This window comes from Protopterus annectens, chromosome 10.part0 (genome assembly GCF_019279795.1).
Source record: "Protopterus annectens isolate FY-2018-M chromosome 10.part0, PAN1.0, whole genome shotgun sequence".
Taxonomy (NCBI): domain Eukaryota; kingdom Metazoa; phylum Chordata; order Ceratodontiformes; family Protopteridae; genus Protopterus; species Protopterus annectens.
In genome coordinates, this window is record NC_056744.1 from 1,075,050,680 (window position 1) to 1,075,074,018 (window position 23,339).

Sequence of the window (23,339 nt, forward strand, 5' to 3'; positions counted from 1 at the left end):
TTTTAAGTGCAATCTGGATAACTGGATGGGAAATGGAAAATACATCCCTGTGATTCCACCCGTGTCCCTGCTGGACAGGGGCATTGGGTGCTGATTTGCCTGTGCATGGGCTAAACTCTTGCCTAGGCTTATAAGGGCCTTAGGGCCAATAGCCTAGTAACTTCCTATGATCTCCATTCTCCTCTTTTGTGGATGTCTCTGCACTCCCTGTTACCAATGTATGTTGACTCCTTGATCACAGAAACATGAAGACAGAGAAACTGTTGGTACTATAGTACTGACTGTTCCATCTTCTCCTGTTGAGGGGTGAAAGCACTTGACTATGTATGAATTACGAATTAGTAAGAATTAAAGTTAAATTTCAGTGCAGACCTAAGTGTGCCTCCAGGGTGTTTTTTAAGGTTGCCTTTTCACCCTGTACAATCTTACACCGTGTCTTTATTTTTTGAAATTGTATGCACTATTCTTGATCCTGACCAAGTAGATATAGCTCTAGTTGATCCCACTACTGCTAATTACATAGTCAGTTCCAATCATACCCTTTCTGATGAGGATGGGGAAAATCATTGATAGGTATGGCGGAAAAGTGTATAGTTGCAACCTTGATTTTCTGAATTTTGAGTTGTCAGACTTGTATGTTAAAGTTTTATCTGACTAATTGTGAAAGTATGAGGAATGTCTTATCTGCAGCTTCTTCTCATGAGGAAAATTTTACTTTGAATAATTTAGTTTCTTTTGTTGCACAGGTCATTACTCATTGTTTACAGTGTGTGTGTGTGTGTGTGTGTGTGTGTGTGTGTGTGTGTGTGTGTGTGTGTGTGACTCTGTTGATACTTCTTCCAGGGCTATGCCCACTGATACTGTTTTTGAGGAGGCTTGCATGGCTGTATTCTCACAGATGTTGATAAAAATACGATTTTAAATTCACCCTTGGAAAGAGATTTAGTGTTTGACCCCTCTACTAGAGAAGTGATCAAAAAGTGTGATAAAAGGGTCAACCTGATCCAGGGAATCTCTAAGATTTTTCAGCCCTCCTTTACCAAATTTTCCAGGACATTTTCTATCTCCTCATCCAGTTTTTGCAAAAAGCAGAATAAACAGCCTCAACAAAGTACAGGTAAACAAACATTTAGAGAGAATTGTCAAGGGGGTTCCAAAAAAAAGTCTCGAATCTCCCAACACCAAAGACAGTCCAAAAGCTGAATAACTATTCAAGAGACCTTCTGATCCCCTACCACCCTGGCCCATTTTTTTTTTTTTTAACTTCCAGAAATTCCAAATCTCTGTTTTTCTCGTTAGTAACAGATAGTTTTAGACAAATGGGTTCAAAAAATCTTTCATCAAGGTTAGATGGCAGTGGGAGGAAATTCCTCCTTTTCAGGACATCATACCTCATCCTTTCTCCAGATCAGACTCTTTTGTTTCTACCAGTTCTGCATCATGTGCTATTCCAAGGAGTAATAGAACCACATCCTCCTTCCGAGGTAGGGAAGGGTTCAAGGATGTTCCTCTTGCCAAAGAAAGAAAATACTTGGAGGCCATTTCTGGATCATTTTTACTAAACCTGTCTCTGATCGTTCCCAAATTCAAAATGATGTCACTTCACAACCTGTGGCCTCTTCTTACTCTTTCAAGTTTCCTGGTAAAACTAGACTTAAGATGATTATCATCATATCCCTATTTCTTCAGACTTCAGACATTTCTTAAGGTAGTGCATGTCTGGATCACATTTTCAGTTCTGTGCTTACTTGTTGAATACTTTTAACACAGTGAATAGTCCAAAAATGTCTCTAGCTCAACTTATAGGCCATTGCAGACATTAGGGTATCCACTCTTTTCCATATTTTAGATGACATCCTTATCTTTGCAGAGACTTTTTCAAGTGTTAGGAATCTCTCTCTTGGTTGTGAGATTTCGTACACAAATTGGAATTCCAAGAGAACATTTAAAAGCCTTTGAGTCCTTCACACAAGATTGTGTTCCTGTGATATCAACTAGATACCTCTGTTCAAAGAGCTTTTCTTCCACAGGAAAAATTAGATCTATATCTAGATCTATTTCTAACTGCAGTGGTGGTGCTGCGGTAGTGTTGTCGCCTCACAGTAAGACGTTGTCCTGTTCGATTCTCAGCTAGAGCATCTTTTGTGTGGAGACATGCATGAATGGGCGTACCTTCGTTGAAGGTTGTGCATCAGGGCCAGCAACTCGGCACATAAAAATCTACTGCCAATCATTAGCGGACCGGAGTTCCACTGTGGCGACCCCTAACCGGGAAAAGCCGAAAGACACAACAACATCTAGATCTATTTCTAAGGTTTTCCACTTGGACTTCGGTCACAGTAATGGAATACCTCAGGATTTTGGGTCTCTTGGCATGTATGATTTTCATGAAACCCCTGGCAATTCTCCACATACAAAGACGCAGTGGTTTCTGAAAACTCTTTGGTCCCAGCACAATCACCCTTTATCTTTTAAAATTCCAGTGCTGGGGTTTGTCAGAAGAGAAGTCATTTGGTGGAAACAGCTATCCTAAAGTCCAGGTTTTCCTTTCTCTCTCATTTTCCTTGCTCCTTAAGCAGTTTGTGACATTAAATGTCTCAGGCTTTGATTGGGAAGCAGTTTCAGGAGAGATAAAAGTGTAGGGGGTGTGGGACACCAAGGACAGATGCAAGCACATAAATATCAAGGAGATGCTTGTCCTGATCAAGGTATTGGTCCCCAGGAGCTGTTCAAGGGGTTACAGACAATACCAAAGTCATGTGGTACATCAACAAGCAAAGGGGAACCATTTCCTACCCCATTTGCAGACCAACCATGTTAGCTTGAGATATAGCTTCACAACACAGTCTAATTTACAGGCTTCGTACATTTCGTCAGAGCAAAATTGTATGGCAGACAGGGTAGACCATCACGATTTGAAACTAGATCAGAAAGTCTCTCAACATTTGATAAATCTGTTGGGTGTTCCTGCCATCTGTCTAAACAATTAGCTGGTAAGATTCTGTTCCAGGACTCCATGCAAGAAGGCCTGGAAGACAGATGACTTTTCTTTTCCTTGAACAGGAATGTTCCTGTATGCTTTTCCAACCTTTCTACTGATATCTAGGGTAATTCTGAAGATTCAGAAGAAATCCCCCAAGACCATTGTTGTGACTGTCTTCTGGCCTGGGTAATCATGGTTCTCTCTTCTTTAGGAAATGGCCACATGGGCATTTACCAAAAGCTTCCTCACAGGCTGGATCTATTCATACAAGAACAGGGGTGTTTGATACATCTTGACATCAATCAACTTCTAAATTGAAAATAGAACATGCTACACCAAAAGTCCCAGCCAAATGTTTATTCACCACAGTTTAGCGCTTGCGTTCCAAAACACAGGAACGTCATCAGAAACTGTACCAGAGTTACTTCCTTCCTTTTTAAAGACTCTGAATGAGGCTGAAGTCTTGGGTTAACCAACAGGCTGGGGGAGCAGCCCAGATTTGTTTTTAAGAATAACAAAAACTTCGAAACATTATTTGAATTTAGTGAAAGCTGCAAAAGTAAATGGGGGATGAAACAGTGTGGAGTATGTGGATTCATTCTAGAAGGTAGTAGTTTCCCAGTACATAGCTTTCCAAGACTGATTACTGTCAAAGACAGATTTGATTGTAAAACCAGAGGGGTTGTATTGATTGCCTTCTGTTCATCTTGGCCAGCATTTTATGTTGGGAAGACTGTTGGACCTTTAAAGACAAGAATCTACCAGCATGTATATGCAGTCAGTAAGACACAGCAATTCAATGACCTTTATAAACATTTGTTGCAATGTGATGACTTTAAAAAGTTTTCTTTCACTATTTTGGAGAAAGAACACTTTGAGAGAGGTAGTGACCGGGAAACATTTGAGAGAGCTCCACTGGCAAGTTTTACTGAACACCCCCCACCCCAAGGCATTAATGATTATAATATCTATTAAGCCTATTTTGAAAATCAAATCTAATTGCCTGTCTTAATGTGGCAAGGTCAAGGACATTTGTAATTTTCAATATTTTTATATGTATTTTTTGTGACCGAATTTTTTATGACATCCACCAACATTTTTCATTTTATTCTTATGAAAGCTTTTACATTTTTATAGACTAATTATTTGAAGGAACATTTATTGACATGTTTTTTTGTGCAACACATTTTATGTAAGTATATTTTATGGAAGTATTTTTGAAGTGTGTACTTCTAGAGCTACTCTTAAGTGTGTATTTAAGAGTGTGTGTTTCTTTAAATATTGCTGGTCCAGGCATGGAGCCTCTTTCTGAGCCTTTAAAAAGGAAGGAAGTAACTCTGGTACAGTTTCTGATGAAGTTCCTGTGTTTTGGAACGAAAGCGCTAAACTCTGGTGAATAAACATTTGACTGGGACTTTTGATGCTACATTTTTTATTTTCAAGTTTACATAGTACGCTGTTTTGTGGTTTATTTAATCAATCAACTACAGTTGACTACCAGGATGATAGGATCTTAATTCCTTTTAGACACCTGTTTATTTAATAACTGCTGCATGTACAGCAGGTACTAATGGAATCAAGAAAGCCTGCTGTTAGAAAATCATATATTAGCAAATGGAAAAGTTTTACTAGTCTGTGCCAACAACATAACCAACATCCATTTAGGGCTAGTTGTTTAATGATTTTTCTATATTTGTTCCTATGGCTTTTGTATTCCACTTTCAATGTTCATTTATTGACCATTTCAGCATATTTTCTCAAGGATTCTCTCCTTTCAATGCAGTCTCATGTCAAAATGTTTTTGAAAGGGTTTTGCGTAAGAGTCCTCCAGGAAAATTGGTGTTCCCTCCTTGGAATCTCAATTTTGTGTTAGACAAGTTGAGGTTCTTTGGAAAATGGTTTATTGACTGCTCTGATCTCTGCAAGAAGGGTGTTTTGAGTTGCAAGGTCTTAAAGTGAGTGAACTCATCTCATTTTCCATAGGTATAGGGTTTGCCTCTTTTATGTCTGAAGTAGTTTCTGACTTTACATTAAGCCAAGCTGTCTATCTCCTCATTTTTTTTTCCTGAACCGAAGTATGAGAGAGAAGGGATACCCCATACCTTTGATATCCACAGACAACTCTGGTACTATCTCGACAGAACTAAATCTTTCAGATCTTCAAATCAATTGTTTATTTCTTCTGAAGGTAAGAAGAGGGGACAAACTGTGTTAAAAGAGATCCTTTCCAAATGATCTTGAACTCTGTTAACTTTTGCTATACATACCTTAGCAAAACTGTTCCAGACAGGTTCAAGTCTCACTCTACCAGGATCTTGGCTTCATTTATGGCTTTTTGGAAATGGCTGGATTCTAGAAGTATTCTAGAAGCTGATACTTGATCCTCTATACATATTTTTACCAATCACTATAAGCTTTATTCCTTCTCTAGGTCCAGCATGGACTTCAGGGGCTCCTGGACTCCTTTCTCTGCACCTCCCAAATGTAATTAGCTAGGGAAATCTACCCATATAGCTAAGGCTACTGCAGCAGTGGTCAGTATGATGAACATAATACAGCTGTGTATGTAAACGTACCATAATACTGGATGTTGAATTATCACGGCTGCAGTAGCCACCCCCTCCCTCCTGCCCCCCCCCCCCAAAACTTGTTTTTGGTATGCTTGCCAGGGTGTGGACATTTATTTAGTTAGGTAGTTTTTAGCTTTCAGAGCTCAGGCTCCCTCTCTCTCTTTGCAAGAAAGCTCTGAAGAGCTTTGTGCCCAAACTTGTCTTTTAATCAGTTCGCCTCAAGCCACCTGTTTAGGTATGTGGAAGGTGCCCTGAAGCTTTGGAAGCAGGCTGGCTGTTATGTACTTGACAGGATATAACCTGTATAGCTAAGGCTACTACAGCAGTAATTACTTAAACATCTGATATTATGGTACATTTACTTATACATCTGTACTTTTTGTTTTGTGTAGCTAGCTGTTATTTTACTCAAAACAAGCACCAACCTCTGTATGCTGGTTCACAGTAGTACTATACTAGCATTTCTTCTGAAAACCACATGTGAAGCATTTATTGAAGTACAGTACATCCTGGTGCACATGTATTTATTTCAATATCAGGTTATTATTTATGCATGTTGTCACAGATAGTTTCTTGAACTTAACTTAAGCATTTATAATTTAGTCACCTTCTCATGCTTGCTCATAGTTAAATTTTTATAGCTGCTATGATTGTGGCGAGCATTTTTGTTCTTGTCATGTGACTGTACTTTACTACAGCATATTCTTTTTTGCCCAGCTGTGGTATTTATTGGACTTACGGACTGTAACTTTTTTTTTACAACAGTATAACTGTTTACCTTTTGCAGGAGATGTGTATTTTGATTTTGTGTACAGAATCATTTCCCCCTTTGCGGTATTTCAACTTTATTTCTATATGTTTTCCATCTAATTTATATTTCAGAAAGATGAACAAAAATGGATTCCTGTATTTGTTAACTATCTATTTCTAACAACATATAAGATGAGGAAAAAGTAGGAAACAGAAGGCAAAAAAAAAACTTCCAAGGGGAGAGAAAATTGCACATGAGGGAAAAGTGAAACTGCGGGGTTAAATTTCTTATCATATTAGTTATATTAAGCTGAAAGCATACATCTCAATAGATTTTTAGATGTTCATGGCTCTTCAAATCTTAGCATTGCATGGTTCTATAAATTTATTCAAGAGTATTTGCTCAGAGAGGCAGGACCGGTGTTAGCATTTTTGGGGCCCTCAGCAAATGTGAAGTTAGGGACCCCCTAGGCACTTTCAGTCTTAAGCATCACCCTGTCACTGACATTCCTTCTAAGCAACCTTTTATTTCATACTGCAAACTTTTACGATTAGTACACAGACTGACCTGTAGCTACAGTGCTCTTACATTCCAGCAAGTCTGTGTACCACACTATGTTGGCCCATCTCACAAAGGGACATTCACAATTACTAGCATTTAGTTGCAACTGTGATATAACAACTCTCTGTACAGGGCTGGACTTGGGGGAAATGGTGCCCTAGACACTGCCTGCTGTTTCAGCCCCAGCCCCTGACACACCCACATCCTTCTGTGCTTCCCTCTATTTCTCCCTATCTTGGACTCCCCAAACCATGCAGATTACTTTTTCCTTCCTTTTCTCACATTTTGCTTTACCCTTCATCTTTTTCAAGAAGCCATAACTTTCTATATGCTCTGATGTGCATTGTTTTTCTTTTAACACATCCTTTTCATCCAATGATGGCTTGAACAGAAATTATGATTAAGGAAAGAAATTCAGTGTTGCTGTTCAGCTTTAATTTTCCTTGCATTCTTCCAACATACCTTTCCTGACCAAGACTGCACAGTAATAACCATTTACGAAATAAAACTTAAGCTGGTGCACCCAGAAGCCATAGGGTTTATAAAGGCTCTGGGATGCATTTTAAAACAGCTTCCCAACCTTTTAATCCAACGGTGGCCTAGAGGAAAATGAGTAAGATAAGAATTTTGCTTTTTTTTGTGTCTTGCGAGGAAGACCAGACAACTGTTGTGAGGATACACAGACTCTGTTCCTATTTGGGAATACTGCCTGCCAGCCTGACCCCCCACCCCCCAAACAGTTATTGCGTATGCATTCCTCTGGTGTTAGACTAAAATGAAAGTAATGGCTCAAATTACCACAGGCATGCACTCCAAGTGACTGCTGATATACATATACATAGCATGCTTCCTCACTCTTCACCCATAACCCCTAGTGGCAGCCACTTGTATACATCCCTGATGTGCGATTGTGAGGAAAGTGAAAAAAAAAGTAGTGATTACAGCAATGTAGTCTACTTTGTTGCTGCTAGACAGTACACTGCCCCTGCACAAGCTACAGTTACCTTCTTTGTACACCTCTGAGGTCTTTAAGAAAAGTTAAAGAAATCATGACCACACTGTCCCCAGCCCAAACACAAGCTGTAACGACCTTCTGTGCACAACTCTAAGATTTGACTGTAATGAAAATTAAAGTAGTAGTAACCATGCAACCCCCCCTACACACACACAAATGACCTGCAGTAATGTTCTGTACAACCTGCAGTAATGTTCTGTACACACACATCTCAGTAGGACGGATTTTAGAATGGGTGCAATTGAGAGCAGACGCCATTATCAGCTGTATCCTAACAGTGTTATATCTCAATCCTGTTCAGGTTAAAGAGTGCAAACAGAAAATTAATAATTTTTTTTCTCCTCATTTTTCTCCAACCAACAAAAGCTTTAGTGGGGCCCCCACACAATGATTAAGGCCTTGCTGTATCCATTTATACAGTCTGGGGAGTGGGGCCACTAGACTTCTAGAAGACCTAAGTGTCTGAATGTTCTGTGATATATTAAAATATATCACAGAATATTCAGATACTTAGGCTTTACTTTTGAGATGTAATTACTTGCTAGCTGTATTTTTATTGGCACCCAGAAAAATAATGTATGTATCTTGGCATTATTGGGTGTGCACACAGATAAAAATGTGTGACTTTTTTTACCACAAAAAACACACGCACAAGACATAGCAATGCTATTTTTTTTTTTAATTATTTCAGCAAATAACAATACATTGTGCAACACTGGTACTGCCACACCAGATCAGTGACTGCTGTTTAGCATTACCAAATAGCAGCAGGGTTAAGTCATTTTTATTTTCCTTATTGCAGAGTAATGCATACCTGCCACTGTCCCTGATTTCAGATGCGTTTCCTGATTTTTGCCTCATAATTTTGCTCTGTCCTTTGTAAAACTTTGATTTGCAGGTAAATCATTCAGGATTACAGACAGTCAATAAATCCAGACAGAGTTTTATACTTCATACAATACAAAAATGCATGTTGATGCAAAAGGTGTTATTCTATTAACTTTGTAACTAAATTAGAATAATATTTAAAATATATTCTTGATTTTGAGCCTTTATTCTGTTGTTATTTTTGGCATTGAGCAAAATTCTTCAGCAAAAGTTAAAAGTTATAGCATCTGGTCTTCTGCCAGTAGTTATAAAACTCAATGAAAGAGAAAACCATCTTGCACTGAGATCAGTCACTCTGGGCTATTGATCTCTCTAGTGCTTACCTTGCACATGTTCATTATCAGCTTTAATCTAACAGGGTCATATCACAGCATTGTTCAGGTTAAGGAGCATAATCAAGAAATTAGTATATTTTCCCCAACCAACAGCTGCTTTTGTGCCCCCCCCCCCCCACAGTTAAGGATGATTGGGGGGAGGCTCCTTCTGCCACAGATATTGTAGGTACCTAAAGCTGGCTATTTTTTTGTTTTAGTGGAGAATGTCCACCAGCAGGGTTTAACTATGCCAGGGGCACTATGTCAATAGTTAAATATCTAATGGAATTGTGAAGCCTGTTACTTGATAAAACACTGTTACTACAACCAGAAATATCTTTCAACTTCAACGCATGCACCACCTAATTCAAAATAAGCTGCTGGCTGACTCTCAGCACGGCTTCAGGCCATACCACAGCACCACCTCAGCTCTTCTCTCTTTCACTAATGTCATTAACCATAACCAAAATAACAACCTTCTTTACTCTGCTCTCTTTTTAGCTCTATCCAAGGCTTTTGACATGGTAGACCATCAGTTACTCATCCTTACCCTGAAAGCCTTCACCTTAGACTTCCACTCTCTTCAATTGTTTCAGTCCTATCTATCTGGATGTCAACAGGCAGTCCTATGGCAAGATAAACTGTCATCTTTTCTACCCATCACCTTAGGAGTTCCACAGGGCTCAATACTAGGACCACTACTGTTCTCCTTGTTTATTAATGACCTCCACACCGTCATCCCTAAAGCATCATGTATTCAGTATGCAGACGACTCCACGTTGATCTGCTCGGCCACCTCACAAACAGATCTGCAGTCTCTAACCCAAAGGACTTTCAATACTGTTGAAAACTGGCTCACTAATCGCCGTCTGTTATTAAACCCTAAAAAAACAAAGCTGCTCCTGTTCACTCCCACTCGTAGGTCCAACTGTCCACCCATTACCATTATATCTAACAATGGGGACCATTATTTCCCCTGAAGCCCAAACTAAACTCCTGGGAGACAATAGACAATGACCTTACATTTGATGCACATGACAGTCAAGCCATCAAAACCATAAAGAAAAAACTTGGATCCCTTTACAAGCTCAAACCTTTCCTTACTCCTCTTGCTAGAACTGCTATGGCCCATTCTCATCTCCTATCTACCCTCCTTTATGCCTCCCCTCTTCTCACAAACTTGCGCACAAGTGAAATTCACAAATTATCCTGCTGCTATACCCACATCACTAGATTTGCCACTGGCTCAGCCATAGGACTCAGCACTGTCACAACCTAAATCTTCTAGGGTGACTTGAACTACCTTCCCTACTGCAGATTAACCAGCTCATAGTTGCTCATAAAGCACTCTACCACCCTGATAATACACCAGCATTCAAAAATAGCCAATATAGTAACCACAGTAAACTTTGTTCATCCAATAGACTATTGATCCAAACAGTCAAATCCAACAACACAGCTGGTGATGCCTTGTTTTCCAACTCGGTCTGAAAAACCTGGAATCAACTCCCTGCTCACCTTACTCTTGATTCCTCTCTCACACTTTTCAAAGAAAATCTCAAAAAATATTTTAAATCACACTGGCTATGCCCTTGCTCTAATCCTGACTAGAATCGTCTTCGTGTCTCAAGAACTTTACCACAATTGTATTATGCATATTAAATATCCTAATGTAGAATTTCTTAACTCTAGCTTCTAACCTATTGTCGCACAATGGTAGTATACTCATTTCTGATTTAAAAATTTGTGTAAATAATGTGTCTCATGTATTCTATAACTGTCTGTCTGTTGTATTGTATGTATCATATTACTGTGTGGATCTTTTACTGTGTTGGAGCTTTTCTCCCCAGGCCTCCGCTGAAAATGGACATGCATCCAGTTGGACTATCCTGGTCAACAGATGTAAAATAAATAACTTAAAAAAAAATTTAAATAACAGTTATTACCACCTCTTTGTTTTTTTTAAGTATACAAGATTGCTGTACTAATCTTTGCTCGTTTAACAGACGTTGCAAAATATCAAGATAAGGTAACTTTCTGTGGTTGGGAGCCCCCCCAGTAACTGCAGGGTTCACTGGTGTCTAAAGCCATGCAAGGAGGGCTGTCAAAAGTGGAGTCTTCCATCCTGGTCAATGGAGTCTGTCTTTCGTTATTGTTACTTACCATAACAGAGAATAATTAATCCTCTTTACTTCTTCACGGTACCTAAAAAGGAAAAAAAAAACAGGACTGAAGGAGAAACTTTGTGTATGTATGCTAATAATTTAAAAGAAAAGTTCATAGGTAGGTACTAGGCTATTGGCCCTAGGGCCTATACAAGCCTAGCCAAAAAGGTACCCTGGCTTTCACCACCCAAGAAAATTATTTTCCTGTGCCCCTGTCAAGCAGAACCACAGAAGTGATCCTCAGGGTGAATTTCCTATTACCCATCCAATCATCAAGATTTTTCTTCAAGAGTGTTAATGAGGAGCTCTGTTTGACATAGATAGGTAGTCTGTTCCAGAGTATGGGAAGTCTCTGGGACAGGAATCTATCCCTCCAGCATGTTCTGTTTATTGTGGTGACAAGGTTTAGGTCCCTAGAGTGTGTAGCTCTGAGGGATTGGGATTTCTTTAAGTGGAGCATGTCCAACAGCTCTGGGTTTGACATAGCTTTGTATGTTAGGCAGAGATCGCCGCTGAGTAGGTGATATGTGACGGAGTAAAGCTGGAGTTTTTTGAGACCAGTAATCCTCTTTGTGAGGTATTTTTGTGACCTTTCCAGTTGTTGTAGATGTCTTGTGAGGTACATACCAAAAGGGGCGTTGTACTCTATAATGGGTCTAATGAGTGATGAGTAGAGGGGAACAATGACCTCTTTTTTTTCTGGATGAGAAACCTTTTGTGATGAGGTGTGCCATGTAGGAGGATTGTGATGAGGTGTGCCATGTAGAAGGATTTCCTGACCACTGTGGTGATGTGATTATCAAAGGAGAGACTACTGTCCACCTGTGTCCCAAGGTCTCTTATCAGACATTAGGTGTTAAGTAGACTACCGCCTATGTGGTAGTTCATGGGTACAGAGGTTTTACCAAAGTGGATGACAATGGCGTTGAGCTTGAGACCATGTCTTTGACACCAGGCATCTGTCTCAGTGAGGCAATTTTGTAGGATGTCCACATCATTAGGAGTTTCGATTGTGGCTCCTAGTTTGCAGTCATCTGCAAATTTAGTTAGCCAAAGACATTCTGTGTTAGCCTGTACTTCAGAGAAGTAAATACCAAACAGGAGAGGACCCAAGACTGAACCCTGTGGTACTCAATTTGTCACTGGTCTGAAGTCTGATTTGGAGTTTGCTACTTTCATGGTGTGGGTTCTGTCAGTAAGCCAGTTGGCAACCCGTCTTGTGACATGGGGATTTAAACCTAGTTTAGTGAGTTTATCTATAAATCCAGAGTGGGGGATGGTGTTGAATGCCATGGCGAGATCTAGATAGGCTGTGTGAACCACCTTACCCTCATGGCTTTGGTGACTACTTGAAAGAAGTCTATCAGGTTTAGGAGACATGATCTGCCTTTTACAAACCCAAACTTTGTGGGGTCCAGAGTTTGGAGATCTCCAATGTCTTTGTTTATGAGTTCCATGATGATATGTTCCATGGCCTTGCAGACGAGGCTCGTCAGGCTAATGGGGTGGTAGTTCCTGTGGTCTGTTGTGGCCCCCCCTTTGTGGAGTGGGATAACTTATGGTGCGCCATTCAATGGGCACAAAGCCTGAGGTGAGGCTATGACTGAACATGGTACTTAGGTGGGATGCCAGTTTATTCTGTAGTTCATGAAGAAGGCATGTTGTCAGGTCCCATGGATGCTGTGTTCTTGGCTTTGAAGAGTGAGGTTTTTACCTGTGCAGCCGTGATTACAGGAACTTTGCATTCTTCCGGTATAAAGATGGGCCCTCACCCTGGGGGGTGTAGAGAGGGGTAAAGTTAGCGTGTAGAGAGGGGTAAAGTTAGCACAGAACCTATCTGCCAGAATGTTAGCAATATCAGTTGGTTCTGTATATTTAGTGTCATTGTGCTGTAACTCAGAGCAGATCTGAGTGTTGCCATTGAGATTTTTGACATAGCTATAGAATGCTTTGTGGTTGTCTTTAGAATCAATGGCAATTTTGTTTTCATAACTAGCTTTAGAGGATTTTATGAGGGATCTCAGCTTCTTACTGAGGCTAACCAGGGAGTTCCTCCAATCGTGGGATTTTACTCTCTTTTGCAACAGTTTCTTTCTTCTGTTGTAGAGTTTGTTTATGGCAGAAGACCACCAGATTGACTTCCTGTTTTTGGAGGATAGCAGCTTGATTCTGTTAGGGATAGCACGATCCATGCACTCGTATAAGTGCTTATAAAGTGCATTTGTGTAGGATTCAGCAGTCGTACCTCTGTTGTCCATCTGCATGGGTGTCGTGAAGTTTGCCACTTCTGTCTTAAGAAGCGTGAAGTTGGCTTTGAAAACATTTTTTATGGTTGTTTTCCTAATGGGGGGTGGGAGCAGGATGTGGATGTCTAAGGTGATTAGCTTGTGGTCTGATCTGACCAACAAGGAGCTGACCTCTGGTGTGGAACACCGGTCACCCATGTTGGTGATGACCAGGTCTAGGATATTGCTGCCCCTGGTGGGGGTGTGGATAAGTTGATTCAAGGCGTTGGAATTGATGATTATTATTTTAATTAAATTTTACTATGTTGTAACAAAAATCAAGGGTAGCAGGGCAGCAGAAGTGAGAAATGTAGTGCATGGAGGCATTTGTGTACCTTTTTTACTGTGTTTGTGAAATACTTTTGAACAAAAAGAAGCACATCTGTCCAACATTCAGGATAATACACACACACACACACACACACACACACACACACACACACACACACACACACACACACACACACACACACACACCTCTACCATCCTACTGCAGACACTAGTGAGTAGCAGAAACAATTAATGGGTCTATATCACAATCTCGAACTTACAAAAGTTAGATTGTTGTAATATCAAACCCTAAAGTCCGAAACCCAACAAAAGCGAAAACACAGAACAGCTATTTTTTTCCCCAGGGAAAAAAACGCTGTACCGTGACAAAAAAAAAATTAAAACTTAACTAAAGTGCTGTGCCTGTGCCCCCCACACCCCCATACTTTAAAATGTACCAACTCCAAGATCGCACCATACTGGAGGAAATAGCAAAGCTCCGAAAATGGCCCACTGATTTTTTTTCCTTTCAATGTGCCATAGCCTCGCTATTTTCAACTTTCAGGCTTTAGGGTTCGATATTACAACGTTCGAACCTGTTTAAATTCGATGTAATATAGACCCCAATTAATAGTTCCTGGATTGCACTGATAGCTTTCACTCTTCAGGAAGAGTGTGTGGCAGGTTCTGACAGTGCTCGTAGGACTGTAAATTGACAGTCATTACAAAAGCCTTCATTGTATCATCTTTTTTTTTGTCTGCAACTGTATTACTACTATAAACCAGCATTATTTCTTTGTCTACCATGGAAAAGGACTTAGAGTCTAGGAATTATACATGAAAGAGGTAAAACAAAACCATCTGAATACAGCTAATTCCATGACAACCATTTTGTGGAAAATGTATTAAAATTTTATAAGAAATACTCACAGCAATTTTGATGCATTAAAATAATTTGGATATTAACAATATAGTTAAAAAATACATTTTGAGTTCCAAGGCATGGCTTTCCTTTAAGTTTTTATCGCACTAAGATTGTACCTGTTGAAACTCCCACCAGCATTACATTTGTTCCTGTGTACACAGAATACAAACTGAAAGAAGAATGAACAAATTCCTTTAAATTCAGTTTAAGCAGTGAGTAATGAATCTGAGTTCTTAATAATGTATTGATATATCCCTTAGTGATAAATATGGTACAAAATGTTTCAAAAGCAACTTACCGTAATCTAGTAATGATTAATATTATAGGCACTATAATTTTTATTTACCAAAAGTGTCCCCATCTACCTTGGTTAAAAGTAACAACTGTTTTCATAACCTGTAGTTTTTGGTCATCTGTCAGAGAGACTTCTATATTTGACATGCAAAACAGAGTGTTTTCTGCAATATGCTTCTTATTCCACCTAATATTACCATTTGTTTGAAGTATTTGAGATTCAATCAACTTGTCTGTTTTTTTAGTATTGCACTATTTGATTTATTGATAGGTCCCTAGAAGATAATGTATGCCCACCAACTAGACATCATGGTTTGAGTAATTTTCAAGGCACTGGATACATTTTTTACAAAAGTTATACAGCAGGAAGAATGGTGTAAGTGCTTTTAGCCTCCTGTTTTCTGCATTAATATTTTTATTTTTAAATATTTTGGCCCCAGGCCCACGGTAACCATCAAGCTCCCCTCCTCGGCCACCACAGTGATCCATTAATTTCGCTCAGGGGTGAGAGCCTGACAGTCAGTTTATTTCTCTGAAAGGTGAATGATGGATACTGATAGTGGTTCTGTTATCTATTTTGAAAGTTGGGCATGTTTTAATGTACGTATCACCCCTTCTTCCAACCACAAGTGACATCTGCAGTAGCTTGTCACAGGAGGTGTTTGTGTACTTGTAGACATGTCCTAGTCTGCTCTGCACTAGTGCAAGCATTGATGTCCACTTCCCTCAGGGACCAACCAGTAACACTTCCCTCAGGGTGGACAGGATGACAGTTGCCCTCATGGGACCACTCATCAGACTCTGAACACTGGTGCAAAACTCAGGGCTTTGTCCTTTGCCAACACAGATTGCTTTCCTGGATTCATATTTAATAACTTATGTTGTTTTGGGCACAATAGTTTCATTAATAACATAGTTGTAATAGCTGTGCTAAGGAAAACTGACATTATTTTCATATTTCTGTCTATAAATATTATAACAGCAGAAATATGTTCAGGTTGGGCATTACAACAAGCCTTTTCTTTGAAGTTGGATAAATGTGTGTGTAAACCAAGGTACTTTGGGGACTAGGCACCATCCCCTCCAAAGAAATGTATTCAGTTTTCTCCAGATGAGTCCTCAAAAGTTTCATTGCCACTTTTTTCTTTACATACTTTGAAGAAACTTGCATGGAGACCAGACAAGAAGTTAGTGCCATGCACAAACTAAATGTTGACTAGCCTGCAAAGTACATTCTCTGCTTTTTTATATAGAAGTGCAGCTTGCTTTTACAGAGTTAAATGCACAGTTGCGTGCACCATGTTGTGCAATTTCAGATATACCTGTGTAATCTTGATACTTAACACCTTAATAGTGGTTACTGTGTTACTTTGAAACACAACATCAGTTGCAAAACATTGTGTTTGAACTCTGCATTTCCCTTATTTTTCTTTTATAATTTTATGATTTAAACAAAATCCCATATTTAAAGAGATTATGGTTAAATATTTCAGTAGTACACTTTAAATACTAGCAAAATAATTATCTAAAAGTAAAAGGAAACATGGCAATTACCTGAACCTGGAAGTAAGACCGTGTTCCCTCCTTATCACATAGAAGCTGAACATTGTTACAGATCATGGTTCAATATTGTGTGAAGTAAGCACTGATATCAGCTGCTTAAGATGCAGGCCATACCAGTATTTATCCTACAGTCTGTTGTCCCTTAGAGTGTGAGAATGAGACCACTAAAAGGAGGAGGAGAAGAGATGGCCCATTTTGGGATGTTTTCTTTTCCTTTAAGTATAAATAAAAAGAATACTGTTAAGACAGTAGATAAGTGTGTGTGTGTGTGTGTCCACTCTTAAGAGCACACAGTGTCATCCTTTTTATTTTAAGAAGAAAAGAATGTAATTGACAAGTGTGGCTCTGAATATGAAATGGTAGCTGCTCCTGTGATAAGTTAATGTTTGAAAGAACACACTGCCCACAGCAGTGATTGAGCAGTTTTATTTTAGTTATAAAAATGAGTGATCGAATGAGTGACTAAAGTAGCAGGCATCTGGGGTTCCTGATAAGACCACACAAAGCTAAGCAGCAATCCTTTCAAATGTTTGTTTCAATGAATGAGCAATATATTTTCTGTCTATGAGTGGCACAACCATTACAGGTAGTACTGTATGCTTGTTACACTACGACAGAGTGCATGAGGTTGGTGAAAGCAGTACAAGAAAAAAGCTGAAATGCATTATAGTAAGCAGAATGTCTTTATAGTTAGCCGAATGTCTTTCACATGATCACATTTTTACATCAGAGATGTGCCCAGTCAGAAAAGTGTTATTCTTTGGGGTGGTGTGGAAACATGGGAGTTAGTTGATATGCAAAAATGACTGACTACTAAATTCACTTGATCACATCTAAATGGTTGTTGATCTGGTTTGTCATGGGTAAATGAGCATATGAGAAACAAGCTAAAATTCATCAAAGTTGTATCCAGATAGAAAGTGGTTAAATTGTGAGGGTGGATAGCAGGGTGTTTGTGAAAACATTTGGTCACTAAATTTATTTTATAACAGTTCAAATATCATTCATCTGTCCTATTGAAAATGAGTATGGTGATGGTGTGTAAAAGAGGGAGAACCTGTATTTAAGAAATAAAAATACAAAAGAATAATCATATTATCTGTAGACCCTTTTATGACTTCTCAGTCAAAGGAAGTGTACCTGATCGGGCAGGGTCCAGAAGTGAAGAAAAGCAGAGAAACTGTCAGTAGGGCTTGAAGTTTGGCCTGTTAGTCATAGTTCCTAAATACATGATTGTATGCTATTTCACAGTGGTGATTTGGCATGATGCAATATACCTAGTTTTCCACAGGGTAGGGCATATGACCTCTTTTTGAGGTGAATAATGCAGTATACATCCAAAGTATATCTTTGATGTGGCATTACCTAAATATAAAGATTGTATACATTTGTCTATACAGTGGCAATTTCTGTTATTAGAATAATGCTACCCCCATACAGACTTGTATGCAATGAAGCATCACATGAAGACAAAGTTGTATAGATGTCTTTACACCCAAAGTCATCAAAATGGATTCTGTAACTCACTACTAGGTGTAATATTTTCCAAGGATACTTGCTAGAAAATTTCAAATAGTCTCAAAATAATTTATGATCCTGTGTTGGCTAGGTACTCCCAGTAGATATATAGCTATAAGGTTACTTAGCATTAGTAAACATGAGGTGTGTTCTGTGTGAGTAAGTCAACACCTCTGTCATTTTTCCATGTTATTCTGACATCACATTTAAAAGTTGTACCTGTATCTCAAGGGAAGTGTTTTTTTTTCTTATTTTAAATACTGTAGCTACATGTTTATAAGCTTACTCTGATGTTGTCACCTTCATGACACTGTTACCATCTTTCCTTTTGGGCTATTAGATGATGCAGTGTGCTTTATAATTCTAAGTGTCTTGTAAAAAAAATATGTAAAGGAAAAATGTTAAGGCAATATGGGGAGACTAGGATTTGTACTCAGTGTCTATTAGGAACTGGTTAACTGCATGGCTTTCTTTCTATTGTTTTAGGACAACAGCTAATTACTAGGTTTTATATGTAAAGTGTCCTTTATTGCTATGGTTTCCTGGCAGGTGCAAGATTGCAAACATATGTAACATTTTGAATTCTTTGAGCCTGGGAAACTTCAGCAGAGTTGTCAAAAATTATGTAATGTGAAATGACTCGCAGTAATGTGGATATCAATTTAAGACTATCTCAGAGAGAGAGATTTGGCATTTTGGATTTTGTCTGAACCTGAACACATCAGCTCACCAGCACTTGCTTGCTCTGTATGTAAGTAGTTTATTTTGAACTTAGTATTTCTCTTAGAGATAGATAGAATATAGCCAGATGAGACAAGCTGTTTTCTGTATTTATGTCCGAGAGGTTCTCCCGTTCGATTCTTGGCTGGAGCGCCTTCTGTGTGGAATCTGCATGTCCTTACCGCGGTCGAATGGCATTCGAAAGACATGCGTGAATGGCCATGCCTTCGTTGAAGGTTGGGCATGGGGCTGGCACCTCAGCACCGTAAAAATCTACTGCCAATCATTAGTGGACCGGAGTTCCGCTGTGCGACCCCTAACCGGGAAAAGCCGAAAGAAGAAGAACATCCTACAGTATTGGTTTAAAGCATTTTCCTGTGATTTCTGAACTCTATAATGTTATTGTGTTGAAGTAATAAGGATTGTCTTGTATTTTTATTATTTATTATTAAATATTTTAAACCTTTCAACTGTGGCTGGTTTGTGTAGAGATAATTTAAGCTCTTAGAGAGTACTTGCATGTATTTGATGATACTATTGGAGTGGCTTGGACAGTCTTGCTGCTCAGTCACACTTTCTATTTGGATAACAGTAATATTACACAGTGAAATTGGTCACCCTTTGGTAAGGGCCTTATAGTATCTGATGTTAGTGATTGGTGGCAGTTAGTGCTACCTTATAGTCTGGAAGAAAGAGGGCACAGTTGGAGAACCTGTGCCAGCCTTCCCCAGGAGTATCTCTGTGTTTGTAAAATCAAATCTTAAAGTGTGTGTGTGTGTGTGTGTGTGTGTGTGTGTGTGTGTGTGTGTGTGTGTGTGTGTGTGTGTGTGTGTGTGTGTGTGTGTGTGTGTGTGTGCGCGCGCGCGTGTCAGCTACTTGGGCAGGGACACGAAGCACTGGTTGGACAGAGAGGGTGCTGGAGGTTTTAGCTTGATCACTAGACTGAGATCTACTTCCGTGGTGGTGCAGCAGTAGCATTGTTGCCTCACAGCAAGAGGTTCTGCCGTTTGATTCTCGGCTGGAGTGCGGGGTGTGCCTTCTGTGTGGAGTCTGCATGTCCTCCCCGTGGTTGGGTGGACATTCAAAAGACATACGTAAATGGTTGTGCTTTCATTGAAGGTTGAACGTTGAGCTGGCACCTCTGCGTTCGTGAAAATCTACTGCCAATCATTAGTGGACCAGAGTTCCACTGTGGTGATCCCTAACCGAGAAAAGCCGAAAGACAACAACAACTAGGCTGAGATCTGGACCCTATAGCTGTGCCAGTAGGGAGTCTTATTGGGGATCTGGAGAGAAAGGGAGAAACCAGCCCCAGACTGAATGTGATCTCTTTGTGCTGTTAAAGGAAATTGTACTTGTTTTGCTTCCCAACGTGCACGCCCCTCACTGGTGTTAGTGGTGAGGATTGAGGCTCCTTGATTACTGAGCCAGTGCATGGGCATCACAGTGGGTAACAAAGAAGTTAACAAGGGTTCACAGGTAAAGGTCCTTGGCTGTGTTTTCTGTTCTACAATGTAGAATAGAACTTCATCAACTGTGAACTTGTATGAGGGGCAGAGCAGGGAATGCAGGCACATATACAGCTTATAACCATAAAACAAAAGTAAATGTTAAATGTGTACATGATGTAAAGGGAGTTAGGTGGAGGTTATGTTTTGTCAGAGATGAGTAAAGGAAATTTAATATGGTGTAAGACAAGCAGGCAACTTTTAGAATACCAGTAGGCATACATTCGCTCTGTACATATTAATTAATGTTTAAGTTTGAAGGTAGACACTGGAAAGCAACTGGTAAAAAGGTAGCAGTACCCAGAATATGAAGCAGTAAACTTGGCTAACAGATCCAGTCAACTGGAGACGGCCTAGATGGGTATCTTTTGATAATAGCAGTGGTGGACCATGTACAAGTGATCTGTGTCATACAGAATGTACACAGAGATAATAGTAGGCCAGGAACTGTTGATCTGTATCACAAAGGAAGTATGAACTTATCATCGTAGGCCAGTCTTCATGGACACAAACAGTGAACAAGAAAGTATATATTGCCTAGTGGGATGCTGTAGCAATGTGCATTATTACAGGCAACACAAGACTCAATATGCATCTGTAGCCATGACTTGGAGATATTTCTTTAATATGTGTTCATGGTACTGGGTATCTCACCAAGGAATGGAAAACTGAGTATCCAAGAATCAGCTTTTCTTCCTCATGGGGGGATGTGAAATTTTCCTTTGCAGCACAAGAATCTCATGGTGTCTGATGGGGAAGATTTGGGATTTTTCTTAGCAATGTGAGGATCCATTTTAGGGATCAAGGACAGACCTGGGTGAAGAGGCTACTTTTTAGTGGCACAGGTAGCACAGATATGATGGGTTGTACAGCAGCAGCAGCATTATATAATTGACTGAAGGTAGCAGATACTTGTCCATGTCTTTCATGCCTGTCTGGATCTGTTGAGTGAATCTGGGGCTGTATCTTCTGCCTGATGCTACCCTTCTCTTGATGTTCTTGCCATGTTTGCAGCTTGCCAGTACCAGCACATATGTGGTCATATTCATTTCTGCTGTCATTTAAAACCTTCTTCTTTCTGTTACTCCTGTGTAACAAACCTTAGCAGCAGATAAATGATCTGTTTTTGGAATAGCTATTTTTTTCTGTAACTACATTTGTATTATAGGGTAACACATTTACGCTTTTGTGTTTGTTCACACATATTTGCACACACGTCTGTGTTTGTGTAACTGCTTGAGTAATCCATTTTTATTAAAATAGTTATCTTTCACATTCATCTGTATGCATGGTATGTGAAATGCTATACTGCAGTGTAAAACAATGTACTTTTTGTAAGTGTTTGCCCCTGAATCTGCTTAGTGTATCAGCGTTAAACAGCATTTGCTCAGTTACTTACATGTACTGTCTGTGTAACTTATACACTGTGCAGCTCAGTAAGTTAAACGGTGTACATGCTCTTTCTGAGTACCACCCTATATTTACATGTGACCTGGCAGCAGTTAGGTGGATGAAGAGTTGCGAGGATCAGTATACAACTGGAAATGCAATCAGTGTGTTGGATAATGTACGCTATAATGGCCAGTAAAACTGAATGTAGCATTAGCATTGAGCTGTAGGTATCGTACATCATGCGTAGTATTTTATATATATATATATATTTTTTTTTTTTTGCAGAAAGAAGAAAATATTTTAAATTATATGCACCAAAATTCTAAGATTTACCATTATGCATGTCCTTTTTGGGCTGGACCATTTGCGGGTGTGCTATATGTAACCCATCCCGAATATGCCAAAACTGTATTCACCAGTTCAGGTAATTTTTTTATATTACTGTGAATAACTTATAAAAATATTCAAATTTGCTTATTTTTCATGTTGAAACTGCTAAAAACAAACTTGTACAGTATGAATTTTCAAAAGCAGCAAGAAATTCCTGTTCATTACAGATATGTTTTGCCCCTGGCTTCCTAACTACTTTAAGTCTCTCACTGGTTGTACCCATCCATTCTTTTGGACATTGATGAGTGAAACCCATTCGTTTCCTTCAAAGCCATGGAGGTCCTGAAGAAGTTGTGATGTCAGGAAAAGGCCTTTTTTATGTCCTAGTCATAACCACCTCCATCTTTCTGATTGCAATTAAAGTAGATTTGAATTTTCTAGAAATGTTTTCTTCTCCTCATTGAGAAAACAATCGGGACAATGCCTTATGGGTTCAGTTGCTACCAGCTTTCCCAAGCTGACAGTATGGGATCCACCCTGACAGTCTAGACTGTGGCATCAATGCAGATATGCGTATTCTGCCCTCTTCATTCATGTCATCAGGTTGACTTAAAGTTTTTTAAACCAGTGTGCATATTATAACTTGGGTGAGACAGTGGCCTAATAGGTAGCATTATCACCTCACAAGAGGTGCTGTGGTTCATTTCTTGGCTTGGGTGCCTTCTCTGTGGAATCTGCATGTCCTACCTGTTTTCACTTGGGTTTTCTGCAAGTGCTCCTGTTTTCTGTTACCTCCCAAAGACATGCAGTAAACTGACTGGTGATTAAATTCTCCTAGGTATGAGCTAAGTGGTTGAGTAATATGGAATAAAAGCCTGGTAATCTATTTCAGTTCCTTACTTCCCTGGTAAACTTTGTGTAGATGACACTGGCTTTTCACAGGGTCACGTCATGAGGTGGAAGTGACTTCTGAGAATTGATGGATATTGTAACTCATCAATGGGGAACAAAGCAGTGGCTGTTACCATTCTTCATATGACTGAAAATTTTCATGCATTCCTCATTCAGAATTTTGTTGCTTTCTTTTTATACATTTTTTTGTATGGAATAAGGTGGGTATTTATCTTTAGTGGAGTAAAATAAATAAAGGTTGTAATGTTAGTTAAGTTAAACTTTCATGTGGATGAATGATGTCTTTCTCTTGTTGCTTCTCCTCTCATTTTGTTAAGTTTTACCTTTATTATTCATTCAACACAGTAACCAACAGAACTCTTCTTCACTAACTAG

At 39.3% G+C, this 23,339-nt stretch overlaps 1 protein-coding gene across 1 annotated transcript in view; it reads left to right on the forward strand.

Annotated features, from left to right (window-relative positions):
* Positions 1–23,339, forward strand: part of LOC122812823 (cytochrome P450 4A24-like) — a 154,154-nt gene that overhangs the window by 32,153 nt on the left and 98,662 nt on the right. The window contains exon 2 of the mRNA XM_044084876.1: positions 22,008–22,146. Coding sequence (XP_043940811.1) covers positions 22,008–22,146 — 139 coding nt within the window. The remainder of the gene's footprint in view (positions 1–22,007; positions 22,147–23,339) is intronic.